The sequence below is a fragment of the Oryx dammah genome, unplaced genomic scaffold (assembly GCF_014754425.2).
Source record: "Oryx dammah isolate SB20612 unplaced genomic scaffold, SCBI_Odam_1.1 HiC_scaffold_9, whole genome shotgun sequence".
NCBI lineage: Eukaryota > Metazoa > Chordata > Mammalia > Artiodactyla > Bovidae > Oryx > Oryx dammah.
In genome coordinates, this window is record NW_024070193.1 from 11,085,520 (window position 1) to 11,107,957 (window position 22,438).

Here is a 22,438-nt window from a genome sequence, read left to right on the forward strand (position 1 = left end):
CTTTCGCGGGAGCTCATCAGTGACTCCCCCGTGGGCAGGTGGGGTGTGGGGAGAATCGCTTCATGGCTTGAACCTGCCTGTGCCCTCCCCGCAGAGCCTGTGGATCGAGCGCACCACGCTGACCCTGACCCACAGCTTGCCGGGCATCTCTCGGTGGTTCGAAGTGGAGAGGAGGGAGCTGGTGAGAAGCGATTCAGAGGGGCTGGTTTCACAGTGCTTCCTCAGTCCTTGCCTGGGGGGCTGTTCTCTGAGGAAGAAGAGAGAAAGAGTGCTTCAGCCACCCACAGGCAGTCGTACTGGAGGCTTCGCTTACCTTACTTCTCTCCTTTAATCTCCGCAACACCCCTAGGCAGCAGGCACTTACGTTCCCCCAGTTTAAAAATGCAGAAACTATTCCCTGAAGCTCAGGAAGCCAGAGACCTCTGCATTCAGAACTGACGTTGTTTTCTATTCACTGTACTTCCAAGTGCCTACAGATCAGAAGAGGAAATTAGAAAGGGCCCAGGGAGCCTCAGGTCCACAGGAACAAGAGTAGGGACTCAGTAGCACGGGTCACAGCCCCTTGCTGTCAGGCCTGTGAGGAGGGAGGGATTGTCGTTGGCCCTGGGCTGACACCATGTGCTGTGTGCCCCCAGGTGGAGGTGAGCCCCCTGGAGAATGCCATCCAAGTGGTTGAGAACAAGAACCAGGAGCTGCGGGCCCTGATCAGCCAGTATCAGCACAAGCAGGTGCACGGCAACATCAACCTGCTGAGCATGTGCCTGAACGGCGTCATTGACGCTGCTGTCAACGGAGGCATTGCACGCTACCAGGAGGTAAGCTGGCCCAGCCAGACCCGGCCAGGGACGCGGGTCTCAGTCCCTCTTCCTGAGGGCCCAGCCTCTGAAGGCAGCCTTTCCGGCACGCCCTCCCCGGCCGTGGCTCGGCCGACCGAGCATGGTCCTGAATGGTGTATATTAGCTGCTCAGTCATGTCAGATCCTTGGCAACCCATGGACTGTAACCCCCCAGGCTCCTCTGTCCATGGGATTTTCCAGGCAAGAATACTGGGGTGGGTAGCCATTCCCTCCTCCAGGAGCCCAGGTCTCCTGCATTGCAGGTGGATTCTTTACCATCTGAGCCACCACGGGTGAGGCTTTAGGCTCCCTGCTGTTCCCTGTCTCCATGGCTACGGCTCTCCCGTGGGAACTTTTCTTCCTTTTTATTCTCTGAACTCTGACAGAATGGGTAATCCATCTGATCATGGAAGGTGCCCCAGAGCCCAGCCCTTGACAAGGAGCGAGTTGTGGTCTGGCTGGGAGACTAACCCCCTCATCCTGGCCACCAGCCCTGCCTGCCCTGCCCAAGCCAGTTGGGACCAGCATGCAGGTTTAGATTACTTGGCCACCTTCAGTCCTCCTTAGATGTAAAAAGCACATGTGTGATTGCAGGAGGTTCAGCAGGCTGTGCTAGAGGAGCGTTGGTGTGTGCGCCTGTTAGGAGGCAATCCAGATGCCTTCCAGGTGGCACCTCAGACTGAGTGGTCACCCTGGGAAGTCTTCCAGACTTGACCTTTCCTTTCACAGGCCTTCTTTGATAAAGATTACATCACCAAGCACCCAGGAGATGCTGAGAAGATAACTCAGCTCAAGGAACTCATGCAGGAGCAGGTATGCCTTGCCAGAGCTGTGTGGAGGCACCACAGGATAGCTGCAGCACCTACTGTCTGCTCCCGCACTAACAGCATGGCCTTGTTTATCACCCTGATAGGTCCATGTCCTTGGAGTCGGGCTGGCAGTTCATGAGAAGTTTGTGCACCCAGAAATGCGCCCTCTGCATAAGAAGCTGATTGATCAGTTCCAGATGATGAGGGCCAGTCTCTACCATGTAAGCTGAGCCCTGTCCTGGCCCCGCTGCAGTCTAACCAGTGTCACCTCCTCCAGGCCTGGGACCTGTGCAGCAAGTCAGAGGAAAGGGGTGGGGAGGGGAGTGGGGAGAAGCATGACTGAAGGAAGATCTGTTCCTGCCACAGAACAGCATGAGGCAGGCGTGGGTGCTCAAGGCAGGAGAAAAATGCCCAGAACCCCTTTATCCACTTTCCCTTTAAGGAAGAGCCATATTCAGGACAGAGAATGTGTTTTTCAATGCACTGTGCTGGTGAACAGAGGTTTTCACATGAAGAGGAAAAGAGCTAAAGTGTATGTATGGCCCATATGCAGGAATCTCTTCAGGGATACTTTTCATCCCAGGAACCTACAGAAGTAAGGCTTAGCCGGACCAGCCTTCTTTCGTCCTTCTCCCTCTGTCTCCATCCCCTTCCCTTTTAACTCCCTGCCCCCTGCCCTGCACTTCCTCCTGTCTGGCGGCCCAGGCTCCCACCTGAGAAAGCCTGGGGTGGCAGTACTTTTGTACTGGCTTCTCTTCAAGGGCCCAGGCAGATCCTGGGGCTCGCCCAGGCCCTGGAAGGTCTCCCTGACTCTGACCTGGCTCCTCGGTCTCCCTGGCAGGGTTTGACCCAAGGACTGACGCACACGAGCAGAAGCAAGGCCTGTATCCAAGACTGGTTTCCTTGCAGGGGTCTTACAGGGAACGCTAGCTGGCTGAGAGTAGGGTTCAGATGGTCTTTTATGTTCCCTTTGGCTGAGTTGGGTCTTGGTTGGGGCATGTGGGATCTTCATTGCACTACATGGACCGTCTAGTTGTGGCATGCAGGCTCAGTAGTTGGGGTGCACAAGCTCCGGAGCACGTGGGCTCAGCAGAGGCAGTGCACAGGCTTAGCTGCTCCACAGCATTTGGGATCTTAGTTCCCAGACCAAGGATGGAACTCATGTCCCCTGCACTGCAAAGCAGATTCTTAACCACGGACCATCAGGGAAATCCCTAGGTAGTCTTGACGCAAACCTCTGGTCACTGTATGTAAAATTCCCCATCACAGCAGGTGACTCAGGCAAGCTAGAACCTGGCCACTGAGGGAGTGGGAGCTCCCTAGCATGCAGGCTGTCAGGTCACTGCAGGAAAAAGCACAGAATGCTCACTCACATATCTCAGGGTCTCCAAGGCACACATGGAGGTGTCCTGTCCAGCTGCAAAAGCGCAGTTCCACCTTCTACATGCTTTGAAAGAAGCAGGTGGAAAACTTCCTCCTCTTTCAGACCAAGCTCAGAAACATCCCCAGTGGACTTGGGGACCACAGATTGTGAAGGGCTTCTGGAAACTCGAGCAGTTGTGCTTTGTTGCCTCAGAGTTGCAAATAGTGACACAAACCAATGTGCTGTCCCCTAGGAGGATTTGGGACCAAAATTTCTGCCAAGATGTCTACGTACTTAATTTAATTATGCTAAAATAGAAGCGTGCTATTTTTCAGTTATCTGCATCAGGATTTTGTGTCCTGACACCCCATAGACTGTGTCACAGACAACTTAACCAAGGTCACTAAGAGTGGGGCCATTTAGCAGTCCAGTAAAACTCCCGTCCTTATGTCAGAGGTGCCCACTGCCTGACGGGTGATCACCAGCTCTTCCTCTCCTGTTGCCCAGCTCTTCTTCCACTTTTTCTACAGTGAGAAAGCCTATTAACACATTTTATGAACTCAGACCAACTCCACAGCCTGCTCTACATGTGCTCTCAGGGGTCCACCTAGGCCTCATGGCCTCTGGTCTAGGCTGTGTTGTGGTTAGGAGGGTACTTTAGTCGTGATGGGGTCACTGCCCGAAAGAAGCCAGTAGCTTAGGTTCAGCCAGTAGTATATGATTCTTTTTTTTTTCTTTTACATTCTGGCTACCAGCCTGCCTCTTCTCTTTTACCCCTTAATTACTTGGGGGGAAAAAAAAAGTGAAGTGAAAGTGTTAGTCACTCAGTCGCGTCTGACTCTTTGTGACCCCATAGACTGTAGCCCACGAGGCTCCTCTGTCCTTCGGATGCTCCAGGCAAGAATACTGGAGTGGGTTGCCATTCCCTTCTCCAGGGGATCTTCCCGACCCAGGGATCACACCTGAGTTTCCTGTACTGCAGGCAGATTCTTTAACGTCTGAGCTACCAATTACTTATTTATTCCCAGTTATTTATTATGAAGGGGCACTCATGTCTCAACAGGAGTTTCCGGGTTTGGACAAACTAAGTCCTGCGTGTTCAGGCACCAGCACCCCACGGGGAAATGTCCTAGCATCCCATAGCCCCATGAGCCCAGAGAACATCAAGATGACCCATCGGCACAGGTATGGCCTTAGGGCTGAGGAGGGTCCCCTCCACAGAGGTAAGTCCAGATGTCAGAGATCAGAGCAAGGGCGTCCAGAACACTGCTTGTGTGCACTCACGTGCCCCCTCACCCACACACACAGAAAACACACAGCTCCTGCCACAGGATCTGCACTCCGCATCTGGTCATCCAGGGTGCCAGAGGAGTGTACGTGGGGCATCGGGGTGAGTCCTTAGGGGTGAGTAGAAGTTTGCTGGGTGGAAAAGAACTGGTGTTAGGAAGATGACGGAGCAAGATTCAGGCAAAGTCACAAACATGCAGACACCTCAAGATCCTCATGCAGGCCAGTGTGGTCAGCACTGCAGGTAGAGCCAAGTGGCTGGAGTGTAGGATTCCAGGGCCTGGAAAGGGGCCAGGATTTCTCTGGATGGGCCCTGTTCACTCAGGCCTTGGGACCTGATCCCAGGGGAACGAGGATCCGCAGGTGGGTTTCAGGAAGAACAGCATGGTGGTGAAGGCATCAAGGTGTGCCTGCTCTGCACTCAGCAGACCTGTTACCGGGGCTCTGCAGGGAGGCTCCAGGTTGCCAGCACAGGAAGGCCAGGCAAGTGAAAACTCTGGAGAGGGGCCCTCACCGGGGTTTGTTTTCCACTGTGACCAGCAAGCCAGCAAAGGGTGGGCACTCAGCAAATGAGAAGGAGCAAATGAATGGGGGGAGCTGCTTAGAACTGACAGAAACTGCTGGCAAGCCTGTGGCCACAGCCATGGAAGGAAGTCAGCAGATGGTTCACAGGCAGCTGCTATGACAGCTTCCCCAAGTCAGGAAGACATCCTGAGCTGGGAGCAGATCCCAGTGCAGGGTGGGTGCTGACTTAAGTACACAGCCTGTGGATAGGAAGACCTGGGGTCCTTCACCTGATTCAGTGGGTCTCCTTCACTCCTCCTGAGACACTGCTGATGTCATCAGACTGAGTGGCCATAAGCTGTTTAACTCTGGGTTAAGGCTCTGCCTGGCTGCTGTTGGCCCTCCCAGACCAAGGGCCCCCCAAGCAGCAGGGTGGGGCTCAGGACGGCTCCAGGCCTCAGACAGGTGTGAACATTGGCTGTGGAACCTCCCCAGCCAGAGAGGTTGCGGCTTGGGGATGACTGTTTTACACACACCCATGACTCTCGCCCCCGCCGTCTAGCCAAGCACCTCAGCTCCAGCCCTGACTCCTGGCCGTCTCCCGCTCTTGTCCGCAGCCCCATGAACTTGATGGGCACCGGCCGCCATTCATCGTCCTCCCTCTCTTCACACGCATCTAGTGAGGCTGGAAACGTGGTGATGCTGGGTGACAGCTCCATGGGCGAGGCTCCTGAAGACCTGTACCACCACATGCAGGTACCAGCGCAGCCCAGGAAGAGTGGGCCAGGGCCCGCACCTGAAGGACTCGGCTCTCTGCTGGCTGGTCTGGCCTGAGGACTGGCGTTGCTGCCTGGTTCTCCAGTTTCTGAATTCAGAACACCCAGAGCTAGCAGAATGGCCTTCCCTCCACACCTCCCCGTGTTGCACTTTCCAGGCCTAATTTCCCAAGAAGGAAATCTTCCTTTAGTCCTGGCTGCTCTTAGAGATCCCACGGGAAAGCTCCTCTGCCAAATTGCCCTCCTGCCTGGCATTCCTGATGGCTCAGTCCAGTCTCCTCCGTGGGTACCATCACTAGAGTCTACCCAGCAGCCCTGTACTATCGGGGTTATAGCTGACCCTTAGTGCTGGCCATCAGCCTGGCCTTCATCAGGGCAAGGGTACAGCATCAGACACTGGATCTGGGCACCTGGTGGCATGAAGAAGCCAACTCTGGGCCAGTCCTACCATCCTGGCCATTTGGACCTCTATCCTGCTAATTTTTCTCCCTTTGCAGCTCGTGTATCCCAACCCCAGGTACCAGGGCTCAGTCACCAACGTCTCTGTTCTGTCCTCGTCCCAGGCAAGCCCTTCTTCCTCCAGCCTGAGTTCCACTCACTCAGCACCATCCCAGATGATTACCTCTGCCCCTTCCAGTGCCCGAGGTAAGGACGGCAGGGCGCTGCTCGCAGAAGGGAGAGGAGAGAGCCTCTTGGGCGCCCCTTGTCCTCCTCTCATCTGTGGCTATGTCTTTGAAAGCGGCCCTGTGACTTAGCGAGTGCTCACCTATGCTTTTAGCATCAGGGACTCGAGGGCTCCTACCTCCAGACCTTTTTCTCTGGCTTCAGACCCTGATCAGGGCAGTGGTTGCAGCTGTGCTGCACCAAGGTAACCAGCCATCACATCTCCACTTCAGTAAGAGGACACACAGCCCAGGAGAAGGCTTAGCTCTTTCTCACTGAAGTGTTTGTGAGAATAAAGCACAAAGTTAGGGCAAAAGTGAGTTTTGTCTTGAGTAATCAAACATGATGAAAAAGTATGAAAACTAAATGTGAAGACTAAAATTAAGCCTGTAAAACATTATTCTATTCAACCAAAAAAACTTTGTTCAGCTGGGAAAGGCTTAATCAGGAGAGATGGCTCTGTAAAAGGCTACTTGTTGTTATTGCTTGATTTCTTATTCAATCGAATAAATACTGTTCTCTGAGAGGCAGAAGCTTTTCCTGACTCTAGTTCCTGCAGTCAGGTTTGGTTCTCTGTCCTTTTAGATAGAGATAGTTGCAGTGGAATGGAAATTAGCTGTGGTGACTAAGACCTAGTGCCCCCAGGGCGATCTGTGTAGCACAGCAGCAATAGCCAGCTACCAGTTGTTGCTTCCAGGCTTCAGACAGATGGAGTCTGTTCTTCTCATTATTATGAAGATGGAAATAACACAGCTGTATGACAGATGATCATGGGGGCGGGGTGGGGGGGAACCCTCTTCTTTCAAAGCACATAAGCCTCAATGAAAAGAAGTTGTTGCTTAGTTGTATCCGGCTCTTTGCAGCCCCATGGACTGTAGCCCCCATAGCTCCTCTGTCCATGGAATTCTCCAGGCAAGAATACTGGAATGGGTTGCCATTCCCTTCTCCAGGGGATCTTCCTGACCCAGGGATCAAACCTGAATCTTCCTGCATTGCAGGCAGATTCTTTACCATCTGAGTCATCCATGGCCCACAATAGGAGTGATAGAGAGAGAGATGCAGTGACCAGTGGGGCCATTGGGAAAAACCTCAACAGACAGCAGAAGGGGGGTTTAGGTCGCAACAAGAGCAGTTACAGACTTTCCCCAACAACGGCCCAGCCCCTCATTTCCTGTGGAAGAAAACAAGTCTGATGGGGGACTTAAGTCTATCCCATCAGTTCATGGCCAAGTAGAATTTGGAGCTTTGAGTCTTTACACTTGCAAGCCCCCAGTCTGGTGCTCATTCCACTTTGGTGATTGCCTTCCCAACGTGGACTAAGGTGCTAAAAGAGGGGAGCCAGCATCTGGGAGCAGGTATTTCTAGTATGAAAAATGAGAAATGACCCACTACATGGTACACGTGGAAGATGTGTCAGTATGTGAGGGCTGCAGACCTAGAGAAGGAATGGTGATTTGTGTTGGTAAAGAAGGCACATCAAAAGGTGGTTTGAGGAATGAGAAGGAAGGAAACCCTGAGAAGTAGGCTGGGAATGCTCTAGTGCAGGTTAGCATTTGCAGTGCCTAATGAGAGCTCCTGAACAAAGCTGCAGAAACAGATTTTGTAATCTAATCTGTTGTGTGGGTTCTTTCTTAACCTGAACACTGTCTCAGATATACTCAGCCATATCTAAGTCATCTCTGACCCATGATCGTTGATAAAAAAAAACAGAGGCAGCGAGGGGTGAGCATTGTACCTCACTTCCAGTCTGAGTGCTCAGACACTTCCTCTAGGCAGTGCCCAGCACTCGGTGCCCTGGAGAGGACAAAGACGCCATCAGGGACCTCACAGGCTGGCTGGTACCACCTTTGTCCTTCCAGCTAACCGTTTACTGGTGTATTCACTCATCAAGCTTTTACGAGTGCTCAGTGAGAAATGGGCATTGCTCTCGCACCATCAGGGTTGAATAGAGAGAAGTTATGTTCTCCCTGTTTGGAAGTAATCCCTCTTTATTTCAAATGACTTGGTTATCAGTTGTTGTTGTTCAGTCACTAAGTCATGTCTGACTCTGTGCCCCTGTGGATTGCAGCACACCAGGCTTCCCTGTCTTGTAAAACCACCAACCAGTGGCTTGAAACAATGTATTCTCATTTCACATGGTTCTGTGGGTTGATAGGGCTTCCTGAGCAAGTTCTCAGTTGCAGTCCCTCATGAGCTTGCTGTCAGATGTCACTGGGGGCTGGAGTCATCTCAAGACTCAACTAAACTGGACATCTAAGACAGCTCTCTCACGTGGCTGGCAGTCAGTTGTGCCCGTCCGCCGGGAGTTCAGCTGAGGCTGTCAACCTGAGTCGCTATGTTGCTTGAGCTTCTCACAGCATGCAGCTGACTTGCCCAGAGCAAGCATTCCAAGACACCCAGGCAAAAGCTGCAAGGCTTCTTACTCCCCAGCCTTGGAAGTCCCAGAACATCCTTTTTGCCACATTCTGTCAGTTGATCCCATCACTAAGGCCAACCCAAATAGCAGGGTAAAGAATAAGACTGCAGCTCATGATGCGAGGATGACGTGGTGTTTTAGGGAGGGAAGGCATCGATCGTCACCATCTCTGGGGATAAGCTATCATGATGGCCAAACTCCAGAATATCGTATAATGAAAGGCTTATACAAAAGTAAACCAAATGGTTAACTAGGTGGTAGTTGGTGGTTTAGTCACCAAGTCGTGTCTGACTCTTGCGACCCCATGGACTGTAGCCTGCCAGGCTCCTCTGTGAATGGCATTCTCCAGGCAAGAATACTGGAGTGGGTTGCCATTTCCTTGTCCAGGTGGTCTTCCCGACCAGGAACTGAACCCATGCCTTCCGCATTGGCCCTGGGCGGCCCGAAACGTGGTAGGCGCAGTAGCAGGTGCACCGAGGGCAGGGAAGAAACGGGCTGGCCCACGCTCGGGTTTGTGTCTGACATGACAGGTGCGGGGCGGGCGTTCGTGGAGAAGGTGCTCCAGAGAGTCCTTTCTGCTGGAGCCCCTTTCCCCGCTCCCGGGGGTGGTCATGACACCGGTAGCCTCCTTGCCGGGCCCGTTGAAGCTCTGCAGTGGTTCTTGCTGCTTGGGAAGCCTTCAAGGTGAATGGCCTGCAAGGCACAGTCTTGTACATCGGCGGCGCCCCCTGGTGGTCAAAGGCTGAGCGCGGCTAGGAGATTTTGATTGAACCTTGAATATATTCAGGACTTTCCTGGTGGCTCAGGCGGTAAAACCTACAATGTGGGAGAGCGGGGTTTGATCCCTGGATCGGGAAGATCCTTTGAAGAAGGAAATGGCAACCCACTCCAGTACTCTTGCCTGGAAAATCCATGGACGGAGGAGCCTAGTGGGCTACAGTCCATGGGGTTGCAAAGAGTTGGACACGACTGAGTGACTAAACTTTCTTTCTTTTCTTTGAATATACTCACTCATGCTGGGGACTCAGCCTCCCTGAGGTTCACCAGACTACAACTGAAATAGTTTGGAAGTCCTGTGATGCAGAAGCCCTTGTGGTATTTAAATGTTTCCCTGAAAAGTAGCCACCACTCTCACCTACTGTGGTTTTGGCCACCTAGGGAAAACAGCAGTGGGAAGGAAGCTAGAGTTGGAAAATCTAATGTTTACACAGAGCACCTGTCAGCCCCTGGGGCCGGGTGCTGCCCTCCAGCCTCACCCTGCAGCACGTATCAGGATGTTGAATACTCAGATCTAGGGTTGGCCTGGTGAGCCAGACCGTGAGCTCTGTCAGGTCAGGGACCAGGGCCAAGCTGAGCAGGGCAGCACACCATGTTCCAGCCATGTGTCTGGTACAGGGTGGGTATGTGACATGAGTTGGTGTAAAGAGCTGCCTCTCTGCACGCTACGTGCGGGCAGCCCTGTCCAGGGCTGTGGCCAACAAGATCCAGGGAGGTTTCACAGTTTCTTGCTGGGAAGGCACTGTGAAAATCAGTGGGAGGAACCCTTTTCTTTTTTTCTTTACACAGCCATCCTTTTGAGATTGCCTCAGAGCACAAGTTCTGAAAAAAAAAATATTGATAGGGGAGAAAAATCACCAAATAGTAGAAATTCAGGCCTAGTTTCTTTCTTTCTTTCTTTCTTTTTTAATAAAGCATAGTTTACTCATTCCCTTATCAATGAAGGATAGTTTTTACAACCAAGCCTTAAAGCCAGTTCTGAGGCTCTACAAACAGTATCACTCAGACCAGCTATGGAGGAAGTTTACATTAATAATAGCTGCATTATTAGTTTTTAGTATGCTGACCTCTTCAACATACTTAAGCCTCATCTTTGGGACTAAAATTAGTATTTAAAAGGCATTTCTCAAGAATTCCTGGCCACCTTTTTAGTTGTGCCCTGACAGTGCCTAGAGGGCACCCCCACAGGAAGGCCCACACAAAGCCTGTAGAGCTGCAGATTCACCTCTCAGATGAGCTTCACTAAGAGAGCACTACACAGGGGGAGTTCACCCACTTGAACCAGCCAGAGGCTGCCAGGCTTCCGGTGGACAAGTCGATAGCACTGGGGTCCAGGTGACCTTCCCACGAGGGATCCGGAAGACCCCAGTAGTTTGACATGGACATGCCGCTGTCTGGAACAATGAGTGATGCACATTTGGAGGGCCTTCTAATTATATATTCCCAAGGGAAGCCTGCAAGTTTTTTTCTCACCACTTGTGTGGAAGGTCCCTTTGAGGACCACCAGTTGACAGGTTACTGGGCGTGTAACCATGGCCTGCATCGATGGGGACTAAGCCACATCACATCTGGCTTCCATAACAGCCCCTCAGGCCTGAGGGGGTCTCATAAGCAAAGAGCATGAACCAAGTCAACTTTGGAGCCTGATAAGGCCCCACAAGTCCCTGAGTAGCTCCATGACTCCCGAGTTCACTGAAGGGCAAGTCTCAGAGTGAGGAACCCTGGAGAGCCCCCTGTGTGCAGGGCCCTGGGCCCTGAGCCGCTTGGGCTGAGTCTGCAGTATGATGGCCAGGAAGGCAGAGGCCAGGCACAGGAGGCCTGGAATCTGGGGAAGGGTGGAAGGGGCCAGCTGATACAGGGCCAGTGGTGTCTGGAGAAGGTAAGTGTGTGGAAACCATGTCCAATAAGAACTGTGCCTTTCTGTTACCTGAGTGTGTGTGTTTCTGTGTGATGGCTCCATTGCAAGCTCACCTGGGCCCCGAGAGAGCCCAGCACCCAGGCCACCCCCATTTCCCCTGAGTGCCGGAGACGCAGGGCTCCCAGGGCCCCAACTCCAACCCCCAGCTCTCCTCACGATCTGCCCCTGAGCAGGGATGGGGCCGCGTCAGCAAGTCCACGTCACCCCAGTCTGCAGTGTGCCTGCCTCGGCTGCGGCCCAGTGCAGCCCCCTCACCACCACCACCACCAAACCACCAGGCTCCACTTCATTCCTCCTGTGCTTGCCGAGCGCATCCTCACCCCAGCTGCGAGGGGACACCGACCCTGGGTCACTGGCTCCCCGGGATGCATGCCCTCTGGGCCGTCCATCTGTGGCGTGTCATCTGTGCGTGATTGTTCTCACTTGGTTACAGGCTCTCCCTCTCTGCCAGATAAGTACCGCCACGCCCGGGAAATGATGCTGCTGCTGCCCACGCACCGGGACCGCCCAAGCAGCGCCATGTATCCAGCAGCCATCCTGGAGAACGGACAGGTAACAGAGCCAGCCTGCTGACTGCCCTTTGCTGCGACTGTGTTGGCCTGAGCTCCCCTCATTGCACTTGCTGGGCTTTCTGCATTGTCCGTGCCTCCCTCACGCTGCCGTGAAGACCCTCCTGGATGGGAGCGGCAGTGAATGTGGAGACCAGCATCTGTACGCAGTCCAGATGGAGTACAGCTATGGGAAGAATGGCGGTGGGGTTGGACCCACCAGTGTCTGTGTGGCTGTCTGTTCTTCTGGCCAGCGTCCTGAACTCCTCATCTAAAAACAACCTGGCAGAGAAAACTGGTTCTTTTCTGTCCAGAGAAGGCAGTGGCAGACATGGGTCTAGAGACTGGCCTTCCTCCATGTGTGCATGAAGGACATCCCCACAGGGGCAAGCTCTGCCTCTTCCATTCATCCGTCCATCCGTTTTTCCATCTGTCCTCCCAAAGCCCCTCTCTTTCCTTCAGGACCCTCCGCACACCATTTCCAGAGCTCTGCAGATGTCCCGTATGGGGCCTTGAACAAGAAGCTGCAGCGACTAGCTCCTTCCCCCATCCAGTCTGCCCTGCCCTTCTCTCAGGGGCCATGAGAGTCACCTCCAGTGACTGTTACCCAGTCCCAGAGTGCCAGGACCTTCTCAGCTCCCTGTGCCTGGGCAGCCCTGCCAGGTGGAAGGAACAGGTCTGCCTGGCAGCTACCCATGGAACAGCGGGTCATGTCTGTGACCTCAGGCCTGAGTGCTGCCCTTCCCCTCACACGGGCCTGTGCACATGGGGCGTCTCCAGGAGGCCAAACCTGCCAGGCTCGGGTGCGAGGGGTCCCCGTATCCTTCCTACCCGTGGGTCTCTTGGCAGGACAGAAGGATGCAGTTAGATGCCCTCAGGTGCTTGTGTCCTCCTTGTTGGCCATGTACAGGACAGCCTGGAGCCCAGCCAGGCCCGGGGGCAGTGGGGGAGCCCCAGGCATTGCACAGTTGCACAGGGCAGGACTCGGAGCCAGACAGCATGGACAGTTTTCCAACCAGCCTGACATATGCAGCACACCTCAAGCATGAGCTGTCCCACGGCTTTGATTTTCCTGGTCTGGTCCTGGAATGCCCTGGCTCCTGGGGCCCATGATGCCCCCAAGATGTAGCTGATTGTTTCACCTTTTGATACTTTTCTCCTTCCCTCAGCTGCCAAACTCCCAGCGGGCCTTGTTCCAGCAAGTGGGCGGACCCTGCAAACCCTGCAGTGACCCCAATCTGTCTGTGGCCGAGAAAGGTACGACTCTTCTTCCCAGGTGGCCTCCTCTCCTGTCTGTCCCCATCCTGAGCGTCTGACTCTTGTCCCTGAGCACCAGCTGGCCAAGGCTGAGCCATACTTTTAACACCCAGGCCATTCTGTCTGTCCAGAGTCCTGACCAGTTCCTGTGTTCATTATTTAACCCATGTTTGGCTTGATGCTGAGGTCTAGATCTTGTTTGTATCTCCGGCTCCCTAGGGCCCACCCTCTGAGACACCCCAGCTGCCACCTGCCCTGAGCTCACCTTCATGGAAACTCAGTGGGCACCCACTCCCCAGGGCTCCTCCCCACCAGCCCCAGAATTTAGCAGGCCCTGTGGATTTGGTCCCTCTCCACTCAGGCCCACAGGGACCTCTCCTTGTTGTTCAGAAGAGGCCTGTGGCCAAGCACATCCATAAGAATAATGAGAAGCGACAGGTCATGGCAAAGTGAATTTCCCAGAGACAGTCCCAGGCACCCTGCAGGACTTCAGTCCTCCTGTAGCCACCCAGGCCCGCAATAGCTGAGCATCCCTTTTCCATGCTGCAAGTCCATCAGCTGTACCATGAAACCAGGCAATACTTAGAGGCTGGTTACAGAGAGAGTGGAGTTCTACTCTACGTTCTGCTCCCGCCAACTGATGGAAGAACCAGACTTGGGCCCGTATAACCCCAGCCCAAAGTCCCAGACATGGAGACCTGAGTTCCTTTTAACACAGGACAGTGCCCGTGTGGGGCCTATGCCCAGCCCACCTGCCACACACAACCAGGCCGAGCCTATCAGCCCCTCTCCTCCACCTGGTAAGTTTAGGGCACTCTTGGTCCCTAGCATTGCAACCTGTTGGCCCATCAGGACGTGTCCCTCCAAAGCCATTGTCACGTCATCACACCTCCTCACCATGTGCCGTCTGCTGTCTGCTGTCCCCACTGTCACTGCTCCTCCTTTGCTCAGCATGGAGGATGCACCTCCACATTGTATTTGAGAACACACCCGGGCTCCACAACCTCAGTGCCTGGGAGGCCTCAGCGCCTGGTGCTCGACCACAGTGGGCATGGAGATAAGATTCTGGCTGAAGACGCCTTCCTAGGATCAGAGTTGCACATCCCCAAAACACGTGGCTTTCCTGGACCCCCCTGCACTTGTGCCCCCAGACCGAGTGCTCTTGTGGCCTTGAGGGCTGGGAACCACAGCGGCTTCTCTTTGCCGGAGTTGTGGAGCAGTCGCAGATCTAGCTGAGAGCACAGACGGGCTCAGAGCTCAAGTGGGTGCTGGCAGCCAGACCAGGACCTGACGCCCGCCAGACCCAGAAGAGCTTCAGGCTTCAGACCAAGCTGCAGCAAGAAGCTGGATACGCCCACCCGCCATGTGTGGGGAGGAAAGGGTTGTCTCAAAGCGAAGGCGGAGCCCAGAGCAAGCCCATTTGAGCTGCAAGCCCATTTGAGCCGCAAGGCCAGAGCTTAGTAGGCAGTGAGCTAGACATTTGCCTGGGGGGACCCAGTGCCAGAGTCATGACTGCCCAGGTCTCTGCTGCTCCTCCAGAGCAGGAGCTGTGTGCTCTTGTCACCATTCTGTCATCGTCGGGATCTTGAGTCCCATGATGGCTCCACTTCTCATTTTAAGGATCTCTCTTTCCCAGGCAGTGACTCCCAGACCAGGGCAGTTGACCCTCGAGGCTGCTGTGCACAGGGGACCTCAGACTGGTGGTGGTCCACAGCAGAGAGAGAAAAGGCCAGGACACAGGCGGCGGCAGCGCTCTCCTAGGATAGGTGCAGCATCTGAGATTCTCCACCAGCCCCTGTGTGCTGGTGTGTGTTCACGCGTGCTCTCACGTCTGCAGCCCCACGGACTGTAGCCCACCAGGCTCCTCTGTCCACGGGATTTTTCAGGCAAGAATACTGGAGTGGGTTGCATTTCCTTCTCCAGGGGATCTTCGCGACCCAGGGATCGAACCATGCACCTCCTGCACTGGCAGGCAGGTTCTTAACCACTGAGCCACCCAGCAAGCCCCGGTGCTGTATGGCAGAGGCTCACTGGCCTCCCTGGTCAACAGGAGGCCGAGGGCAAGCTGGATGACTTCTGGCTGACGTGGAGTGGCTCTGGCAGGTGCCTTTTGTAAACCACTGCAGCGTTGCCAGCTTTCTTCCCCTCTAGCATTCCTGCCCGCTGTTTCCTTTGAGCTCTTGTGGGTGAATTTGTGCAGTCCTGCTGTTCTTCTAGGGACAGGATGTGCACATGAGAATTCAGGCTGTCAAGAGCCCCTTTGGGGAAGCTGCCCAGACCTGCCTCCAAGCTTCTTACTCCTCAAGGTGTGATGGCTTTCTGTGGAGATGGAACTTTTCCTTTTCAGGAGAGGGTGCCTTAGTGCTGAGGACCAGGAAGCTCCTGCCACATCTTGGGGAGAGCCTGTATGAGAGTAGGCCTGTCCTGGTCTCAGGGTGGTTCAGGCTCTCTGGGGAAGGCTTTCCGGTGGAATCCATCTGGCACTCACCAGAGTCAGAATGAATGCCTGTCCACCCAGTCACTGCCACCTCTCCCTTCCGCCCCCACCGCTGTCAGCCAGTCCATGAGACTGAGCCACGCTCCTGAGATGTGAGGCTGTGAGGCAGCCGAGTTCTAGCCTGACATTCTTCACCAGTGAGGAGGACCAGGATGGACGTCTCCCACCACCTCATCCTTCGACCATGTGGGGTCCAGCCCCTGCTGGCCACATCCTCCTCAAAGGCCAGGCTCCTTCCTTCCCAGGACCTCTCAGGTGCCCTTTAGGCCCTGGCATTGCATTCCCCACTCAGGCCCTGGAGTGGGAAAAGCCCAGTCCCTACCCTCCTCAACGCCCCCTTTAGCTGTGACTACCTCAAAACAAAGCCAGTGGGTCAGCCGCTTGTCTCTCGATACTGAGAGCTCTGTCAGAGAAAGGGCATAGTTCTCATCAGTGGCAGTGGTTCTCTAGCAATTGGCCAGTGGCATTCACGTATCCGCTGCTGCTCCTTAGACCCCGTGATCCAGCCATTCCCCCCCTCCATAGTCCTCCTCAGCTGTCGCTGAAGGGCCACTGTTCCAGCCCTAGACTCCTTCCCATCCACAGATGGACACCCTGTGTTACTCTTTGTCCAGGGCCCACTCTATCCATGGCATGTGGGTGCCAGGAACTGGGCCTCTATGCTTCAAAGCACCCAGGGGCTCCACCACCCTGCATCCTGTCTGGAAGCAGAGGTCCCTGCTAGACCCAGCCTGACCCCTGGCTTCATACTCTTTCCCACTGCAGGCACTGTATGAATACCAGTCCTGCCTAGAAAACTCCCGAGCATCCCAGGCCCAGCCAGTAGGCTCAGAAGCAACAGGGGTGGGCAGAGCTTGTAGCTTACCACAGGCTCTGTGAGGGCCCAGGCCACGTACCAGCTGTGGACACAGGCATCTGCTGCTGCTCACCCATCCTGCTCCCTGCTTCCCAGTGGGATCAGGCCCTGGGAGAGCCCTGACTCTTGACTTTTGTCAGAAGCTGTGGGGCGCACGGGCACACCTGTTCTCGCACGCACGCACTCGCCTGCATCTCCCTCTCCCTCTCTCTCTCCTCTCGATGTTACCAGCCTGCCCCACTCTCCTGTTCTCTCTTTCCCTCCTAGCAAGCCCAGGAGGCTGCCTCCTTGCTGTACTTCCTCTCGTCTTGCCTCCTCCCGAGTGCTTTTCAGACAGCAGCTGACTCTAGCCATCCTCTTCAGTGGCATCTGCTGCGGCCACTCTCCCCATGGGCCACCACTGTGTCTTGCTGGGCCAGTGTTTTCTGTCTCAGGAGCTGGCGTGCCGTGCCCGTGGGTGCTGTACTGAGTTCACACCTGGAGAAGGCCCAGGCAGTAGTAGAGGACTTCCCCCCCCACCCAGAGGCTGGCTCAAGAAGTAACCTCCCTTCATGCCATCTGTTTTCGCCCTTCAGCGGTGCCAGCAGCCCCCAGCAGCTGGAGCCTGGATAGCGGAGCCCGAGAGGCCCAGCCCTTCCTGTCTGCCCACACGGGGTGCATCCTGGCCCCCCCAGTGCCTCCCCGAAGCCTGCTGCATGGTAAGAAGACCTCCAGCGGGTCCCCCAGGTAGTCCCCAGTCTCAGATCCTGTTCAGGGGTGAGGGCAGGAGCCCTCCGGGCTGAGAAGACGAGCCGACTCAGCCGAAGAAAGAACCCCCTCACCGCAGCCTTGGGGTCAGTGAGGTCTCCAAGTGCAGCAGGTACACTCAGTAAGGCCTTCCTGACTGTGGAGGCTGAAGACGTCGGAAATGACTGTGCCAAGCGCGAGACTCCCCAGGCTGTCATCGCCCCGCAGCAGGCAGAGGGCCGCTGCTGTCTATGGTCTGCCATTCTGTGGGCTCTGACGCACTCGGACTTCTCGATCTCCTGTGTGGCATGGGTGTCTTTACTCCAGCAGCCTGTGTTTTGAAGAATGTCAGTGAAGGGAGAGGTTTTCCCATGGCTTCCAGTGCCGAGAGGTCGCAGGAGACTCCCATCTGTGCAGTTGGCCCCGCCAGCTCTGCTGTGATGCAGCCCAAGAAGGGCCCGACTGAGGCTCTGCTTCTGTGTCCTCTGCAGGTCATTACTCCCTACACTTCGACGCCTTCCACCACCCCTTGGGTGACACCCCCCCAGCCCTCCCCGCCCGGACCTTGCGCAAGGTAATGTTCTGAGGTGACAGCCCCAGGCTGTGAGGGGAGAGAGCCCTGAGGTCTGCCTCCCCTGTTCCTCCCAACAGCCCAGCCTGACAGAAGCTGGGGGTGTCCAGAGACATACTTGGGGTACAGGTGACCCACATGTTCTGTAACAGACGTGATGGGGGTGGAGAGGTCAGAGGGTCCTGCAGACAGCAACATACGGTACCCACTGTGTGAGCCAAGAGCAGTGAGAAGCCAGGGGGTAGATATCAACTCACCACCGTTCACAACGTGAGGAAATGTTAACTGTGGGAGGTCATAGAGCACTTTAAACTGGAGTCCACTCAAAACGAGAAGCATCACACACCAAACCTTTACGTAAACTCATTCATTTTTCTGCAAATTGGAGAAGACTGTCACAGGTTTTAGCAGCAGAAGGCACTCATCTGGTCCATGGCCCTCTAGGGTTCTTTCTGCCCTCCCCGACGGGCCTGCCGACCCGGCCCCTTCTGTCTGCGCCCCTAGAGCCACAGCCAGAAACCTGGGACCTGGCTTCACAGGGCACAAGGGCAGGGCCACTTGGGGGCCACAGAAATGCAGGTGACTCAGGGGCTCCATAGGCTTGCTGGGGCCAGGGGGAAGGCAGGGGCTTGCTGATGGCGAAACAAGAAATATGCTGCTGCTGCTAATTTTAAAGCTCATTAATAGAGGCGGCTCTGGGCCTTCTCGGCCCGGGGCGGGCATGTCAGCCTGTGTGGAAAGGCGATTTTCACGCTTCTTCCTTTTCTTTCACAGTCGCCCCTGCACCCTATCCCGGCCTCCCCGACCAGCCCCCAGTCGGGCCTGGATGGCAGCAACTCTACGCTGTCTGGCAGTGCCAGCAGTGGCGTGTCTTCCCTAAGCGAGAGTAACTTTGGGCACTCCTCAGAGGCCCCTCCCCGAACCGACACCATGGACTCCATGCCGAGCCAGGCCTGGAATGCTGACGAAGACCTTGACCCACCTTACCTCCCCGTCCACTACAGCCTCTCCGAGTCCGCCGTCCTGGACTCCATCAAGGCCCAGCCGTGCCGAAGCCACTCGGCCCCGGGATGTGTCATCCCTCAGGACCCCATGGACCCGCCCGCGCTGCCACCCAAGCCCTACCACCCCCGCCTGCCGGCCCTGGAGCACGACGAGGGTGTGCTGCTGCGAGAGGAGGCCGAGAGGCCTCGGGGCCTGCATCGCAAGGCCTCACTGCCTCCCGGGAGCACCAAGGAAGAACAGGCACGCATGGCCTGGGAGCACAGCCGAGGGGAACAGTGAGGGGCAGGGAGGCAGCTGGGACACCACCGTCAGTGAGCGGCTTGCCCAACCGCTCCGGGTCAGAAAAGCAAGTCCCCCCACAGGGAGCCGGAGAGGCCTGTCACTCAGGAGAGAACCGCCCGAGTCTACGTTCTGCTGCCGCGAACGCGTGTGTTGCCATGTGCAGAGGCCACAGCAGCATGAAGGGTTGTGGCTTCTCTTTTTATTTCATTTTCTACATTTCCATTTCTATGGGTTTTCCTCTTTCCTTTGTGCAGTAGATGGTGTCTTCCTCCTGCAGTTTCAGACCACATGGAGCTAGATGGAGATACTGCACCACAGAACCGCTTCGCAGCTTCGAGGGGCCCCTGGGGCAGGAGCCCAGGGCCTCCCTCCAGGGCAGCAATGCACAGAATGGAAATTGCACTAGGGACCTCTTCCTTTGCTGCGTAGACAGAAGAGCTCATGGTTGTATTCAGGGATTGCAAGGACCACGTGGACTATGTCACAGGTGGACAAGGGGGCTACCAGCCATTTTGCACAAATGCCTGCTCTTCCATCCAGGAGTGTGCCCCTGGGGCTGGCGAGGCCAACCTGCCGGCACAGGCATGTGACAGCCTAACTGCATGCCCCGGGCCTACTGCCAGGCTTCCGTGGGCCAGCCCCGCCTCCTCCTCTACCTTGAATTTCCCCTCCATCATTTCTATTTCTGACCCTTCACTCCCCTCCACTCCTAACATACCCCATGCCCTGCAGGAGCCCCCTGGCGCATGGATGTGCGGTGGTCGTCTCCTAGCCTCTGGAGCTTGAGTGGGGGTTGGAGCCAGAGGGACTGCCCTTACCACCTTCCTCCCCAGGGCCCGGGCAGCCATGTGTTGAGAGACAAGCTGATAGAGTGAGGCTGGGGTGTGGCAGGGCCGGAAATCCTCTGAGCTTTCGGCCAGCGTGCCTGTCCTCCAGCTCCTGAATCAGGGACTTTCAGCACTACCTCTGAGCAGCGGGGTGGCTGCCCAGCCAGGCTCCAAAGGCCTGAGGACTTGCAATCAGGTTCAGCAAGCTCCTGGGTAAAAAGCGCAGTTGGCAGGGAGGAGGGGGACTTCTCCTCCTAGAAGCAGAAAGCCACGCAGGCTGAATTACCCCTCCCAGTAGCCAAGTGCACGATCCCAGCTCCAGGCCCATGGGACCACCACTCAGGGTTCAGGGTGAGCAGGAGGGCAGTTTCTCCAGCCTCCCCAGTCTGTTGGGCAGAAGGCAGTGGTGTCTTTATAGGAAACTTTCAGATCAGGGCACTGATTTTTCTCTTGGCTTATTAGTTGGGGGAATAGGGTGGGGTGGCAATAGTATTTTACCAGGGTGCTTCCAAGTTACTTTTAAAAAGTCTACAAAACATTTATTTGCTTGAGTTCACAACTTGACAGTCACAAGGCTGCCTTCTCCTCGTTGAGCAGGTATGTTTTCCGTTAGTTCCTCTTCCACTGGCCCATCTGACTTCCCTGGTTAGGGTGTCTTTCACTTGTAAACAAATGCCAACTTGTTTAACATGAATGCCAGCAAGTAACTTATGAGCTAAGATGGGGGGTCACGTTACCTTCAGGGTGTCTGGGAGTGTTCTATCACCAGTGTAGGTCCTTTCTGATACTTGAAGGGTGACTCCAAGCAGAGTGGGTCAGTCCAGGCAGGCCTGAACCATCTGTGTTCCCAAGTGTAACAGTTGGGGACTAGCTTTGGATTTCTTAAGATAGTTCATATTTAGATTTTAGGGCACTCCTGAACCTCAATCCCTGGACAAGGCAGTCCTCCTGTAAGAACATCTTCCTTCTCCACCTGGTGGCGTGAGATGGGTAGAGGGGAGTGTGGGTTTGTTTGGTCTTGCCTTCTACAGGGTGAGCCAGGTTTGTCTTTTCCCTCTCCATTTTCCCAAATTCAATGAAAAGGACATATTCCAAATTCCTTTCCTTGGAGAATCAGCCAGTCTGAAGGGAAGTGGGAGGCCAGAGATGAGAATTCTCTGAAAAGATTGTGAAATACTGATTTTCATTCTTTCAAGCTTACTTGTAAATACCTATTTGAATGCTGTGTATTTGTACAGGAATTTGAGCAAAAAATGTATAGAGTGTGCTGTCCAATTGGTATTCAGCCCTATAAATGTGTTTTTAACCTCTGGCATTCTGTGCTTATTTAAAATAAGAAAACTTCTAACCATTTCTTTTGTGTATTTATGTTTAAAATAAGAAGTGACTTAATGGTCTTACCTGTATCAGAAAGCAAAGTTAAAAGAAAAAAAAAATTTGTACTAGTGTCCCAAAAAAGTATTTTACTGTATATATTGTGGTAGCATGTTCTCAATCCAGCAAGTAATGTGAATTTTAGATGTAAATATCTGCCACGTGACTTCCCCCCTTTCCCCACTCCCTTGACTGCTGTTATGTGAATTAAAGATGAATACCTGATACTGACCCACTGAATTCACTAAATGGGAGCAGCCGCAAAGTGCCCCCCTCCAACCCTTGTCGCTGGGCTCCAAGCCCTTTTAGCCCCATAAAAATCTCTTTTCCGTCCTGAGCACAGAGCCAACCTTTCCCACGTCCGGCCTTCAAGCACAGGGAGCCAAGACTTGCACCGGAAAGGAGGGCAGCCGAGGGCGCAGAGCGCTCAGCTGGAAAGCAAGAGAGAGAGCCAGCCACCTCGGCCAGGCTCCCAAGGCGTGTGAGTAAAAGGGGGAAGAAGAGGTCTTCCTGGCGTGGGGGACAAACCTCTGAAGCCGCCAATCTCCCCAGTAAAGCGGGATGCTTCCGAACTTAAAGCCAGGCAACGAGTCCTGGCCCGGGCGCCCCTCTGAGCTCTGGGAAGGCAGCCTGGAGGAGAGCCCCTCCTACCCGACATCTGTCCGCCCCGACTGGGCCCTCCTGTCTACCTGTCGGGGCAATCTGGACTCTCCTCAGCGGTTCCCCCAAAGGCTGGTTCCCCAGCCCACCTGGTCCCTTAAGAAAAAAGAAAGAAACCTCTTCGGAGCCTTGCCTGCGGCCGGCCGCCCTCCCTGCCTGTTGGGTTGTGGCTGACCACAGAGCCCCTGACCTGCACCACGAGTCGGGACCACAGCGGGGAAGTCCGTGGGGTTCTTCGGGAGGACTTGGGGCCCAGAACAGAGGGTACACAGAGCAACTGAGCAGGCGCCGGGCAGCGGCAGAATTCCACTTCAGCCTGACCGGGCTCCGCCTCGGCCTCAGCCCCTGCCCCTACCAAAGATGGCGACTGAGCTGCTTCCGCCGCCTCTGCGGCCTCTTCCTGCGAGTAGCCCCGGTTCAATCAGCGGTCGACAACTGTCTAGGGCGGAGGGCGGGCGATGCCATCAGCCAATGAGGAAGGGTAGCG

General features: G+C 55.0%; 1 protein-coding gene across 1 annotated transcript in view; it reads left to right on the top strand.

Moving 5' to 3' along the window:
* The window catches only part of DOCK3 (dedicator of cytokinesis 3), a 262,648-nt gene extending 241,126 nt beyond the window's left edge, over positions 1-21,522 (top strand). Inside the window, exons 42-53 of the mRNA XM_040247080.1 lie at positions 95-181; positions 636-815; positions 1,565-1,648; positions 1,749-1,865; positions 4,071-4,192; positions 5,416-5,554; positions 6,072-6,219; positions 11,782-11,900; positions 13,066-13,153; positions 17,082-17,204; positions 17,724-17,806; positions 18,578-21,522. Of these exons, the coding sequence (XP_040103014.1) occupies positions 95-181; positions 636-815; positions 1,565-1,648; positions 1,749-1,865; positions 4,071-4,192; positions 5,416-5,554; positions 6,072-6,219; positions 11,782-11,900; positions 13,066-13,153; positions 17,082-17,204; positions 17,724-17,806; positions 18,578-19,087 (1,800 nt within the window). The 3' untranslated portion in view covers positions 19,088-21,522. The remainder of the gene's footprint in view (positions 1-94; positions 182-635; positions 816-1,564; positions 1,649-1,748; positions 1,866-4,070; positions 4,193-5,415; positions 5,555-6,071; positions 6,220-11,781; positions 11,901-13,065; positions 13,154-17,081; positions 17,205-17,723; positions 17,807-18,577) is intronic.
* The last annotated feature ends 916 nt before the right edge of the window (positions 21,523-22,438 follow it).